The sequence below is a fragment of the Neolamprologus multifasciatus genome, chromosome 9, assembly GCF_963576455.1.
Source record: "Neolamprologus multifasciatus chromosome 9, fNeoMul1.2, whole genome shotgun sequence".
Taxonomy (NCBI): Eukaryota; Metazoa; Chordata; class Actinopteri; order Cichliformes; family Cichlidae; genus Neolamprologus; species Neolamprologus multifasciatus.
Genome location: NC_140447.1, coordinates 11624096 through 11637193, shown reverse-complemented (window position 1 = coordinate 11637193; position 13098 = coordinate 11624096). Strand labels below are relative to the sequence as shown.

At 38.3% G+C, this 13098-nt stretch overlaps 1 protein-coding gene and 1 non-coding gene across 2 annotated transcripts; one reads left to right on the top strand and one right to left on the bottom strand.

Annotated features, from left to right (window-relative positions):
• Positions 1-43: 43 nt before the first annotated feature.
• trnat-agu (transfer RNA threonine (anticodon AGU)) lies at positions 44-132 on the bottom strand. Its single transcript is given in 2 exon segments — positions 44-79; positions 95-132. It is a non-coding gene; the product is annotated as a tRNA-Thr (tRNA).
• Positions 133-4630: 4498 nt separating this feature from the next.
• On the top strand, positions 4631-11362 carry LOC146511083 (uncharacterized). Its single transcript, XM_085173129.1, has 2 exons — positions 4631-5835; positions 6150-11362. Exon 2 carries the CDS (start codon positions 7360-7362, stop codon positions 9034-9036), a length of 1677 nt encoding a protein of 558 aa, XP_085029255.1. The 5' UTR covers positions 4631-5835; positions 6150-7359; the 3' UTR covers positions 9037-11362.
• The last annotated feature ends 1736 nt before the right edge of the window (positions 11363-13098 follow it).

The following is a 13098-nucleotide window of genomic DNA, read 5'->3' as shown; positions in this document are numbered from 1 at the left end:
GGATGTGTCCCTTAAAGGGATCTACTATCTACTACTATCTTTTAGGCACTGCTGGGAGTTGAACCCAGGATCTCCTGTTTTCTAGTTTAATACTTACTAGACAGGCACTTTAACCAACTAAGCCACAGTGCCACATACACACAGATGAGTGACTGATGAACACTGAGAAAACCTCCAACCGTTAAATAGATTTGAGCCTAAACAGAAACACATGAAAGGCAGTCTTGTTTCTTATATTAATCACCAGAGGTTGTCGCATAAAAAGAGACGACGTGTTTAAAACTCAGGGGTTAAAAGTGGGACGGTGTTTTTGTTTTTGCTAGCTAAAGGTTCAGCTGCTGTTTTTCACAGGGACAGAGAAGACAGGGAGCTAACATCACATGGAAATGGAGAAAGATAAGAAAGACGGGACAGGAGAGGTGAAAGTGGTTCACAATAATATCACACAGATGTACATAAAACATACATCATCATCATACAGCACAAATCCATTTAGAAGCTAGTCTAAATAAATGAGTCTTTAGCTGCTTTTTAAAAAACCTAAAGATGGAGTCAAAGTATTCCACAACCTGGGAGCCACCGCTCTAAAAGATCTGACTCCTTTGATCCTAAAACGTGTTTGTGGGACCACCAACAGCCTTTGATTAGATGATCTCAGGCTGTGAGAGGGAGGGTGGGGTTCTAACAGATCAGAGATGTAGGCAGGAGCGTCACGACTCAGAGCTTTAAAAGTCAGCACTAAGAGTTTGAAATGAATTCTAAAATGTACTGGAAGCCAGTGTAATGAGAAGAAAACCTATGTAATGTGCTCTCTTTTTCATGCCTTTGTTAAGAGCCTTGCAGCAGCAGCATTTTGGACTGACTGGAGACAGTTAAGATTCTTTTGGCTCAAACAAAGAAAACGGCTGTTACAATAATCGAAGCAAGCTGAAATAAAAGCTTGAATAATCATTTCCAATTCAGATTTAGACAACAACAGTCTGGTGAGGAGTAGTTTGGGAGACTGTGGGTGTTCATAAAGTACCTCCTATCTCCTATTCCTAGACTTCTTCCCTGATGTTGATGAGAAAAGGTCATTGATAAATCGATAAACGCCTGTGAAAAATATCATTACAAAGGTTGGCATATGAAAGAAAGAACCTCTAGGGTCAGATCTATGGAACGCCAGGACTGCCATAATGAATTAATTAAATACACCATTAAATAATTAATTAAATGTGGCAATAATTAATTAAAATTGAAAATAATTAATTCAATAAATATTTAAGACACATTTAATTAATTAATTATTGACACATTTTATTAATTATTGACATATTTAATTAATTAATGTCACATTTAATTAATTATTTAATGGTGTATTTAATTAATTCATTATGGCAGTCCTGGCGTTCCATACAGATCCACTCATGTCTGCAGCAGCTAAAAGCCTTCTTTTGACATTAAAAAGCTGTTGGGTTTACTAAAGAGGCTCAGCGTCAGCTTGTGACTGAAAGTTGTGAACAGGAGTATTTTTGCAGCTGGCCTTTGATTCAAAATCTTAAACACTAAATGGGATTTGAGCCTAAGAAACTCAAACTGAGGATCATCCACAAAGACCAACAAGTCAAAGAAAACAGGCACGTTCTCATTTTTACAATCTCACATGCCAGTGCAACAGGGACTAATATCAGGTTTAAATGTCAACATAGTATATTCACCTAAATCTGTCTCTCAGCCCAGGAAGTCTGAACAGCCCCTGCTATGTAGTTACCAGCACAACAACCTGGATGTGATCCTGATCCCAAAGCTCTACTAAGGGAATAGTTTAAGCTTTTAGCCAATTCATTTCTGTGTTCGGGATTCCCAAAGTAATTCAGAAGGACCAAGGCTCTAATTTTACTTCTAGATTATTTGCACAGGCTCTCCAGCAACTTCATTTTAAACATAAATCATTGGTGTGTCATCGTCAAAGTAAGGATTCATTAGAACGCTCCCATCAGCATTTAAATCATTGCTGCTTGTTGCACCGAACTGAAGGCTGATTGGGATGAAAGTTTACCTTGGCACTTACTGGAAGCCAGAGTAAGTAAGTTAATCCAATTTTTTTATATAGCGCTTTTTAAGACATGAAGCTATTAAAAAGTGCTTCTCAAGGGAATATAAAAGCTTATCAAACAAAACAACATATTACACACGAACATTACCCAAATGCCTGTCTAAACAGATGTGCTTCAAGCTGTTTTTTAAATGAAGCCACAGAGTCGATGGTGTGTAGTGGGGGAGGTAAACTGTTCCAGTGTTGGAGCTAGGGTTTGAAAAGCGCGATCCCCCTTTGTTTTCAAACGGGTCCATGGAATAGTCAGAAGACCACTATCACTGGCTCTGAGGATCCAGTTTAGAGAGTTTGAAGGTTGAAAAAGCTCCGCGATATAGGTGGTGGCCTCACCTTGTAAAAATATGAACATAAAAGTGAGAATTTTAAACTGATATCTGTACCCAACCAGACGCCAGTGTAAGGATTTAACATGAGAGTGATATGGGACTTCCAGCCTAATTGCAAGCGACAACGTAATTCAAACAGAATTCAAACAGTTTAACAGAAACACATGAAAGGCAGTCTTGTTTCGTATATTAATCACCAGACGTTGTCGCATAAAAAGAGACGACGTGTGTCAAAGTCGGGGGTTAAAAGTGGGACGGTGTTTTTGTTTTGCTAAGTCTCCACGACACTCTAAACTTCAGGCTGCTCATCTACAGTCAGCCTCCTCCATTGCCCCTTGATGCCCACTCACACTAGTCAGCTTCTACGACAGTGGGTGGGGTAACTGCAGAGTTACTCTAGTTTTGCGTTTTCATTTTTTCCATTTTTTCATTTGTTTTTAATTTTGTCTAGTTTCACTTACTTTCTATTGTGAGTTTATGTATTTTAGTTTAGTTTTTATTGTTTGAAATTGTTTTGCTTTTCATTACAATTTTCAGTTCAATTCTATTTTATTTATATAAATAAAATTACAAATCACAGCAACAGTTGCCTAGGGGTGCTTTAGACTGTAAGCTAAAGACCCTACAATAACACATACCCCACAGTGGCCATGAAGAACTCCCTTTTAAAAAGAAGAAACCTCCAGCAGAACCAGGCTCAGGTAAGGGGCTGCTGTGCCAGAGAGCAAGAGAATAATAATAACTAATAATAAGATGCAGAGTGGCGTATAAACACATAGTCAGAAAAGTGACATGAGAAGAATCTTATTGCAGCACAACTAAGGGAGGAATCAGGGTCCCCTGGTCCAGTTCTAACTTTATGCTTTATTCAAAATGAAAGTTTATGTTAAAGGAATTCCCTGACTTACACTGTCTTTGTGTCTTTGTTTAGAAGCAGAACGACACAGATGGATCCACTTCCCAACCCTGTCATCGCTGTGGTGGTGGGAAAGATATTTCTGTTCTAAAACTTTTGTGCATACAAAATAATACGACAGGACTTGAAGGAAAGTAACACATTTACTCTCATTTGGGGCGACTGAGGATGGATCAGATGAGTTTCACACCTACCTTGTGTCCTCATACCTGGTGGTAATGGACAGCATGTTGCCTCATCAGCACTGGGGTCTTTTGTTTGATGGTTCGACAGTGCCTCCTTCTGGCCGTGAAGAAGCACCACACCCCTCTACTCTTTCCATTACAGGGAATGTGTAGAAAGCAAAAACCTTTAATAATCACAGCTGAGATCATAAAGTGTAGTTATCCTTACTTCCTTTCCTTCTTCCTTCCTCTTAAGCACTTAAGGGTTGCTGGAGAGGGGGTTGAAGAGTATCCCAGCTGTCACGAGGTAAAACTCAGGGTACACACTTGACAGTTCACCACTCATAATCACATTCCCAATAGATTATTGTAGTTCCCAAAAGAATCAACAATTAACCTAAAAAAGCAAGTTGTTGGACAGTGAGAGGGAGCCGGAGCATCATCAGAGAACCCAACATGCAAACAACAGATTCACATGCACGACCTTCTTGCTGTGAGGCAACAGAACTAACCACTGCATCGCCATGCTGACCTTAGAGTGCAGTCCTGTGGTGGAAAATGTTACTGTGGGTGCTTTAGATTATATTACATACAAACAAAAAGTACTGGTTTATTATATCAGTGGGTAAACGAGTCAAGATTGGATCTAAAGGATGTAAATGGACACGCACAGAGCATTTCTGCTCAGTCTGAACACTCAACGCAGCCTCATTCGCCCAACTGAAACTCAGCGTTCAGTATCTCCTTTTTTTCACCAAAAGACTTTCTCTGTATCTCTGCTCTGTTTGTTTTTGACTTGAAACACTAAATAAATGTTTTATGCAAATTTAAAATGCTACATTTAGTAGATTTAGAGATATTAATTTCACTATTTTTAGGTAATGATACTTTATAAACCTGTTCGGCTGTTTAACAAAGACAGTATCATCATGTTTAAAGCACTTTTAAATCTGACAGCAGCACTCAGTTCTCCTGCACATGTGTGGTCTTGGAGTGAACTGAAGGTTCAGATGCATCTCTCAGGTCCTGTGTGGGGACTTTGCTGGACTTTTCTCTGTTTCTTAAAGATGTGAATTTCAGATTTTATTCAGCTGGTGTAGATATTGGAGGGGGGGGGGTAGTCTGAAACATCTTCTTTTGTCCTCCACTCTTCCAGTTTTATGTTTGTTTAATCAAGTGTAATAATACACATTGATTAAATGTCCCAAAGTAAAGAAATCTCTCTGTGAACCTTTAGTTTGCTGCCATCTTGTGGCAGCAGCTGGCTACTGTTATTTTCACATGTGCATTGTGTTTTAAACAAACCCATTAATTAAATTGGTGATTTGAAGTAATATATGAAATATTAGTGTGGGTAAGTCCCAGATTTCAGTTTATTTGACAATAGCTACATTTAATAAGAAGATGTGAGATCCAAATATATGCTTCTGTCGACACGTGTTCATTTTGATGAGGTTTACTGAACAAATTTGAATCATCACAACAACCAAAATGTTAGCAACACATTATAAAGTTTATTATTATAACTATGGTAACCATGTTTATGTTTGATTTAGCTGTTTTAGCCTTACCTGCTAACTCAAACACATTCTGTAGGTGTCACATTTAGAGGACTGTAAGTTCACACACATTCAGACTTTTGCAAACGGGAGTTGGAGATTGCAGAGAGAAGGCGAAGTGTCTTGTAAAAACTTTACAAGTTATACAGATTATTTTCTCAAACAGCAACCAGTGCAAACATGTTTTTCTGGACTCTAAGAAGGAGAAAGGGACAGCCTGATATGTCATGTTTTTTGATATATTTTTTAAAAGTTGCTGTTTTTGTGCAGCACAGTTCTTATTTAATCAAATGCTCTTTGATTTATTTGAATCCTATAATAAAGGAGGTTACTGTAGGTGTTGGAGAGGAGAAGGCCCCTCTAAAAAAGTAAGATCTTTGCTCTGTGATGAAAATTATGTTGATGTTGTACATTTATAAATACACACATAAACATGCATGCACAGTTTTCTGGTTTGAAAGTAAATATTTGTCTGAATATTTGAGCTGAATCAGTTTTTACTGTGTAAGTTGTAGATTTCTTCCCTCTGTGGAGTCCACAGCTTCATGCAGTCGGTTCAGATGACTTTCTTGAGGCACTGAGTGCAGTTTGAGTGCATTACAGCAGACTGATCTTCTCTGTTATCGTTGTGTTTCCAGTGTGAGTGCACGAAAGGGTCTTATGGATCAACATGTGGTCCCTGGGACTCCAGCCACCTCTGCTGCACCAGTCTCACCTCCAGCTGAGACTCAGAGGAACGAAGCAAAGAAAGCTTCCTGGTGGCGCAGATAAGGTGAGTTTAACACTGCAGAAATAAATAAATAGCAGTTTTATTATTATTATTGTTATTATTACTGGTATTTTTTACATAATTATTATTATAAATTTGATGTTATTGGCATCATTAGTAGTAGTACTAGTTATATTATATTATTATTTAAAATATTATTGTTATTATTATTGTTGCTGTTAAGTAAAGTAAGTGTATTGCATTTGTGAAGTGGTTACAGTGGTGACACTTATTAGACTCTGTAGGCTGTGCACCAGTTTTTCAGGGTCCTTTTAGGTGCAGTTGTTGCAACCACTGTCAATGTGACACCATCACAGAACAAGTTTATTAAACCAGAAGAAGAAAGAGAACTCTAATATGATGGCTGCACACCAGCTGGACCATTATAATCACATCACATTACTTCAAGGACTCCAAGAATGTTCATACAGGGAGGATAAATAAAGTTTTTGATTATTTATTATAAAAAAGAGATGATATATATATAATGCAGCAGGGACTCCACCAGCTAACATGTCAGTTCATTTGACACATTGATTTATTTATCATTTCTTTTTCTCTCTCAGCTTTTCAGTTCCACATTTTTGCCATTTCTTCCAAACTTAACTCTTTTCTACAAGGTGAGCCCACAGTGAATGTAGGAGAGGGCAGGTGGCATTAAGAGATTTAAATGGGCAATCTAGGGGCCAGTTAGTTCTTCCTTTGGTGAAAGCTGGACTCTTCAGTTCAGCATGGTACAGCTCCAAAGATTCTGCAACATCAAACCCTCTGTTTGCTAATGTTACATCACCTGGGCTGAGGCAGTCCAGGTAATTTCAAAAGTTTCTTTTTTGTTTTTAAACTTTAGATATAAACAAAACAAGAAAAGTAACATTTGTCACTCTCTATCTTCACGATGGAAGATTCATGTTCATCTCATAAGTGTTAGCAACAGTTCTAGAAAAGGAGACAGGTTTGTTCCAGTTTGCAGAAATGTTATTATGAATGTTCAAACTACTGCACTGTAAAATCTAATTAGTTCCCAGAACTCAAAAAACTATGCAAACTCGTTACCTCCAAAAAATTGAGTAAAGTTTACTTAAGATGACTGTTAGGAGAACTTATTCATTGCAAGTATGCAGTACTAAGAATAACGTGATGATCCTGAAGGTGTTTTATGAATTGTTGACCCACTGACAAACATTTTGAGTTCTACTAAATTAAAAAACAATTTGTGGAAACCTGATTATTATTTAAAAAGAATGATTAACAACACTTCTTGTAATGGTGTTAAAATCAGCCCAATGTTTATTTTCAAATGCAAAAAGTAAACTACACTGCCACCATGGCAACTATGACACGTTTAGAATCTTATGACCACTTTGTCCTTTGATCCTTTGATCTTAAAAAACCCTCAAACAGAGGTGAGACACAACCACTTTTAGTCCGTTATTCGCAGCATTTATGTTCGCAGCATTCAAACGTTCGCCAGAGAAATCTTTTTAAAAATTTCAATACTTTTGAGAGTGACAGTTTACAGATTCAAACATGTCTCAGAGAAAAAACAATAAAGAAATCCTTGAAGAGAACGAACACCTGAAAATAAACCAGAGAGACATGCAGTGCCAACTCCAAGACATGAAGGAGAAAAACAGAGCGCTGCAGGTAAAGCTTGATGAAAGACCGCACACAAAGGAAGAGTTTCTTCAAGAAAAAAGGCTACAGGAGATAAAACAGAAGGAAATGGATTTCAAGCTTCAGGACATGGAGAAACACAACAAAGGCTTGCAAATCAAGCTTAATGAATCTCTGAAAAAAATTAAAGAACTCCTCCAAGAAAAAGAACAACAGGACATGAAGCAGTGCAAACTCCAAGGCATGGAGGAAAAATACAAAGCGCTTCAGGTAAAGCTTGATAAAACACTGAACAAAAATAAGGAGTTGCTTCAAGAACAAAAGCAACAAGAAATTAAACAGAAACAAACGGACTGCAAGCTTGAAGACGTGGAGGAAAAATACACAGCGCTGAAAATAAAGCTTGATAAAGCACTGCAAAGAAATAAAGATTTCCTTCAAGAGAGAGAACAGCAAGACATGAAACAGAAACATCTGGATTGCAAGCTTCAGAACATCGAGAAACACAATGAAGGCTTGCAAGTAATGCTTGATGAAGCTCTGCAAAAGAATGAAGAAATCCTTGAAGAGAAAGAAAAACTGGACAGTAACCAGAGAGACATGCAGTGCCAACTCCAAGACATGGAGGAGAAAAACAGAGCGCTGCAGGTAAAGCTTGATGAAAGACTGCACACAAAGGAAGAGTTTCTTCAAGAAAAAAGGCTACAGGAGATAAAACAGAAGGAAATGGATTTCAAGCTTCAGGACATGGAGAAACACAACAAAGGCTTGCAAATCAAGCTTAATGAAGCTCTGCAAAAAAACAAAGAACTCCTCCATGAAAAACAACAACAGGACATGAAGCAGTGCAAACTCCAAGGCATGGAGGAAAAATGCAAAGCGCTTCAGGTAAAGCTTGATAAAACACTGAACAAAACTAAGGAGTTACTTCGAGAACAAAAGCAACAAGAAATTAAACAGAAACAAACGGACTGCAAGCTTGAAGACGTGGAGGAAAAATACACAGCGCTGAAAATAAAGCTTGATAAAGCACTGCAAAGAAATAAAGATTTCCTTCAAGAGAAAGAACAGCAAGACATGAAACAGAAACATCTGGATTGCAAGCTTCAGAACATCGAGAAACACAACGAAGGCTTGCAAGTAATGCTTGATGAAGCTCTGCAAAAGAATGAAGAAATCCTTGGAGAGAAAGAAAAACTGGACATTAACCAGAGAGACATGCAGTGCCAACTCCAAGGTGTGCAGGAACAATACGGAGCGCTGCAGGTAAAGCTTGATGACACACTGCACAAATATCAAGAGCTGCTTCAAGACCAAGAACAACAGGAAATAAAGCAGAAAGAAGGCAAACAAGCCAAATTAGAAGAAGTGGAGAAAACATGCAAGAGACTTGAGCAGGAGAATACAGAAACAATTGATCAGTTGAGAACCCTCATCCTAGAGAAAAAAGTGCTCGTGGAAAAGCTCATGGAAAAGAAGAAGAAACGCTTCCGCTTCTTCTGGAGGAGGGACACTCCTGCTTTTTCGACTTTTTCGACTTTTTCTACTGCTGATGTCACCTCGTCTCCCTCCACCTCTGTTCCATCTTAACTTTCACCTCTCCTCTCCCTTTCTCTCCCTTTCCCTCCTGACACCTCTCCCTCCCCTGTCTCCCTTTAACTCCTATCACCTGTCCCATCTCCCTCCCCCCTCTCTCTCTTTTCACCCTCACCCCCCAACCAGTCCCGACAGTTGACTGCCCCCTCTAGAGCCTGGTTCTGTCATAGGTTTCTTCCTTTAAAGGGAGTTTTTCCTATGCACTGTCGCACCTAGTGCTTGCTCAGAGGGGATTGTTGGGGTTTTCTCTCCTCTATCTCTTTCCTCCTTTCTATCCCTTTCCTTTACCTTCTTCTTTACAACCCCCCCCCCCCCTTTCTATTTCCTCAATAATTTAATAATAAACACAATTGGCAAAATTTTAAAAAGTCAGATCAATGTCTTCATTCAAGAATTAATTGTCTTTGTTACGGGGTCATGTGTATTTTGTGTTTTCCTCGGGCTGGTGATCCTTGCAGTCGTTGAGCCCAGGAGTCCAGATTTTTAGTGTTTTAATCACATTTAGTGTTACAGTTTAGATCACAACAATAGGATATCCACAATTTAGGATTCAGACATTTGTTTTTTTCAATACCGTAATCATTCTATGATTGAGTCGTTTACAGAACCAGCAGTTAGCAGCAATAACTTCAGTTCATTGACATTTGCGAGCATTTCTTTATACACAGCATTTCTGTCAGGTTGTGGTCTGGACTTCCATGCAGTAGATTTGCTGCTGTGTTTGGGCTCATTATCCTGTTGCATGGCCTAATTTAGGAGAAGCTTTAGCTGTCGGACAGACGGCCTCACATTTGACTCTAGAAAACTTTGGCATACAGAGGAGTTCGTCGACTGCAAGGTGCTTATTGCTTGTGTCTGCAGAACAAGCTCAAATCACCACAATTGAACCAGCATATGTTAAAAAATAAATATATATTCTTAATGCTTATTTGCTGATTAGATTGTTTTATGAGAGGCCCAGACTTGAGTAGGTCACAGGCTGACAGGAAACGGCGTGTTTCTTGACAGTGGATTTGAGGTGTTTGTGCTGTGTTTGATTTTTGCTAAAGTTACTGCTGTGCATTATGGCCAAACCTCCACTTTGGTCTCATCTTTTAAAAATATGTTGCTCCAGAAGCCTTCAAGGGCAAATTTGCAAACCTCAACTGAGTTGTTGTGTTCTTCTTAGAGACAATAAGCTTTCTCCTGGCAGCCCTTCGAAACCAACCATACATGTTTTGTCTTTTTCTAATTAAACTGTCATGAATGTTAACATTTAACATGCTGTTTAAGGCCTGCAGAGGCTCAGATGCAGCTCTTGGGTATTGTGCAGTTTCTGTGAGCACTGAACAGTCTTTGGGGTGGATCTGAATGCTCCAGACTAGCAAACTTGCTCACGGTCAGTTAATCAAGTGCATAGAGCTCTGTGATGAATTTTCACATGTACTCTGTAAATCTTCATTCTTCTAGCTAGTCTTTACTCTTCTAGAAGCTTTCTTTTTCAGACGTCTGCAGCACTGAGTCTATGTCTTCTCCACTGCTATTCCAAACATGGTGCTGATGCAGGGGTCATTAACACAGTAAGATTTAAGTGCACAAAATGTTCACATCATAATAGTAATAATAATTAGAGGAGAGAATTATGTAGTCCAAGAATTGTGTGGAGAAGAGAGTTCAGTGTGGAGGAGGGAACCATGGTGTTCAGGAGCCAGACTGCTTTGGGGGAAAATGCTATTGCACAATCTTGCTGACCTGCTCCTGATGACGCAGAGTCGTCTTCTTGATGGAAGGGTGGTAAACAGTTGGTGGGAAGGGTGGTGCATGTCAGCCATGATGCTAGTGGCTTTCCCAGTGAGGTGTAAATAACCTGTAGACTGGGTAGAGAGCTGCCAATAACACGCTGTGCAGTCCACACTATCCTCTGCAGGGCTCTGCGCTTGGACGCGTGGCAGTTTCCATACCAGACTGTGATGCAGTTGGTTAGGATGCTCTGCATGGTACCTCTGTAGAAGGTGTTAAAGATGGGTTTGGATGTGCACCTTCTTCAGTTGCTGCTGAGCTCTTTTTGTCACTGATTTGGTGTTGCTGGTCCAGGACAGGTCCAGGGGCGGATCTAGAGAAATGTTCCTAGGGTGGCATGGAAATCAAATGGGGTGGCAAAATCAAAGCCTTGTTTTAAACACATATGCAGGTGTTACATATGGTTAATGCATAAGTATATGTTTCATATAAATATGGTCTATAACTTAATTATTTTCTATAGCCCACATAATTAAACATTTCTGTTACATAAAATGTGTGAATTTGTATTTTATGTGCTATATAGCCTTTATAATAAATAAATATGTACTGTCACAAACAATAATTTAAACCTAATTTTTCATGATTTGTTGGGTTAATATTTTTTGGCTACTTTTGATTGTTTTTGTTTAGTTTTTTTTTCACCTCGTCTTTCTCGGCATCATTTTTTTTCAGCACAACCTCACATGTCCGAATTTACAGTTATTTATTCATTGACAAACTGTATTAACACAACTGGTCTGAAATCACACAAACACATAAAATCCTAGTAGTAGTTATATTTTCTTTTCACTGTAAAAAGTACTAACAAGTTTAGTAAATTATTTTCATAACTTGAAATGCAAATATAAATTATAAATTTTAAAAAAAAATTATGCAAAACTTTTGTAAATAATAAAGTTCTAAACAACTATTCATCTAAAACTGGAGCCTGTGCATCTCGTGTTTTTTATTTCTTGTAGAGCCATTTAAAAAATACTAAGACTTTGCTTGCGAAATTTTGAATACAGTAACACATCTGGTCGATTCTAAGCTAACCAGTTAAAAATAAAGAAAAAACAACTATATGTGCTGTTGAAGATTTATCTGGGAACATAATATATGACATGACCCTGAAAGAATAAACAACATCTTTAGGGATTTCTATGAAACTTTATACTCACCACAAATAAGCCCACTTAAAAATGATATTGATCTGTTTTTGGACAACATAACTCTTCCAAAATTACTAGACAGTCAAGAATGGCACTGGATTTGCCGCTGACACCAGGTGAACTCCAGGAAGCCCTGATAAGAATGCCCAATAATGAGGCTCCAGGTCCAGACGGCTTTCCAGCAGAAGTGAGTGAACTTTGACAGAGTGAACTGGAAAGTTTTACTTGCAACCAAATTTGGTTTTAGAAACTCTTTCATAAACTGGTTAAAAATATTATATAATTCCCCAACAGCTTGTGTCAGAACAAATGACCAAACATCCTCCAGCTTTTGTCTCTTGAGGGGCACCAGGCAGGGATGCCCACTCTCCCCTTCACTGTTTGTAATTTTTATTGAACCACTAGCAGCAGCAATTACAGTAATTAGGGGCATAAAATGCAAGAATGTAGAAGATAAGATCAGTCTTTATGCAGAAGATGTGTTGCTTTTTCTCCAAAACTCACAAACCAGTCTCTCTTGGGTGATTACATTGATAAACTTCAATAAACTGGTCAAAATCTACAGTCTTTCCAGTTAATTGCTCTCTGCGTAATTCCAATGTCTCTTCTGTTTTTTCTTTTCTCAACAGGTGATCCAGGTGATTGTTTTTAAGTGCCCTTTCTCACTGTCCCTCTTCCCCTCTGTTTTCTTTCTCTCCCTCTCTTTCTTTCTATGTTTCTTTCTTTCTCCTTTTAATGTCCCCCAGTCATGTCTGTCCCATCTGTAACAGCTGAAAATAAAATAAAATAAATACATAATAATAATAAAGGTCAATCAAATGGACCAATATGGCAAGGCCATAATGATCCACTTGGTAAAGTAAATCCGTTGGGCATCTTTCTAGGCCTTTAGAAAATAATTCTGATGGAATCAAACAAAAAAAAGGAGCTGTATGTGAGGCATTCAGGGAACACTGGCCATTTATGTGGAGAGAAATCTGTCTCAAAAGTCTTACAAATGATACTCAATTGTATATAGCATTTGTATTCTATTTATTCTACTGTATATAGTATTTTATTTTATTCTATTCTATTGTGTACAGTTGCGTACAATATCTTATTCTTATCTTATTCCAGTGTTTTT

Coding starts and splice junctions, on each gene's coding strand:
- LOC146511083 (XM_085173129.1), top strand. CDS start 7,360: ATGTCTCAGAGAAAAAACAATAAAGAAATCCTTGAAGAGAACGAACAC.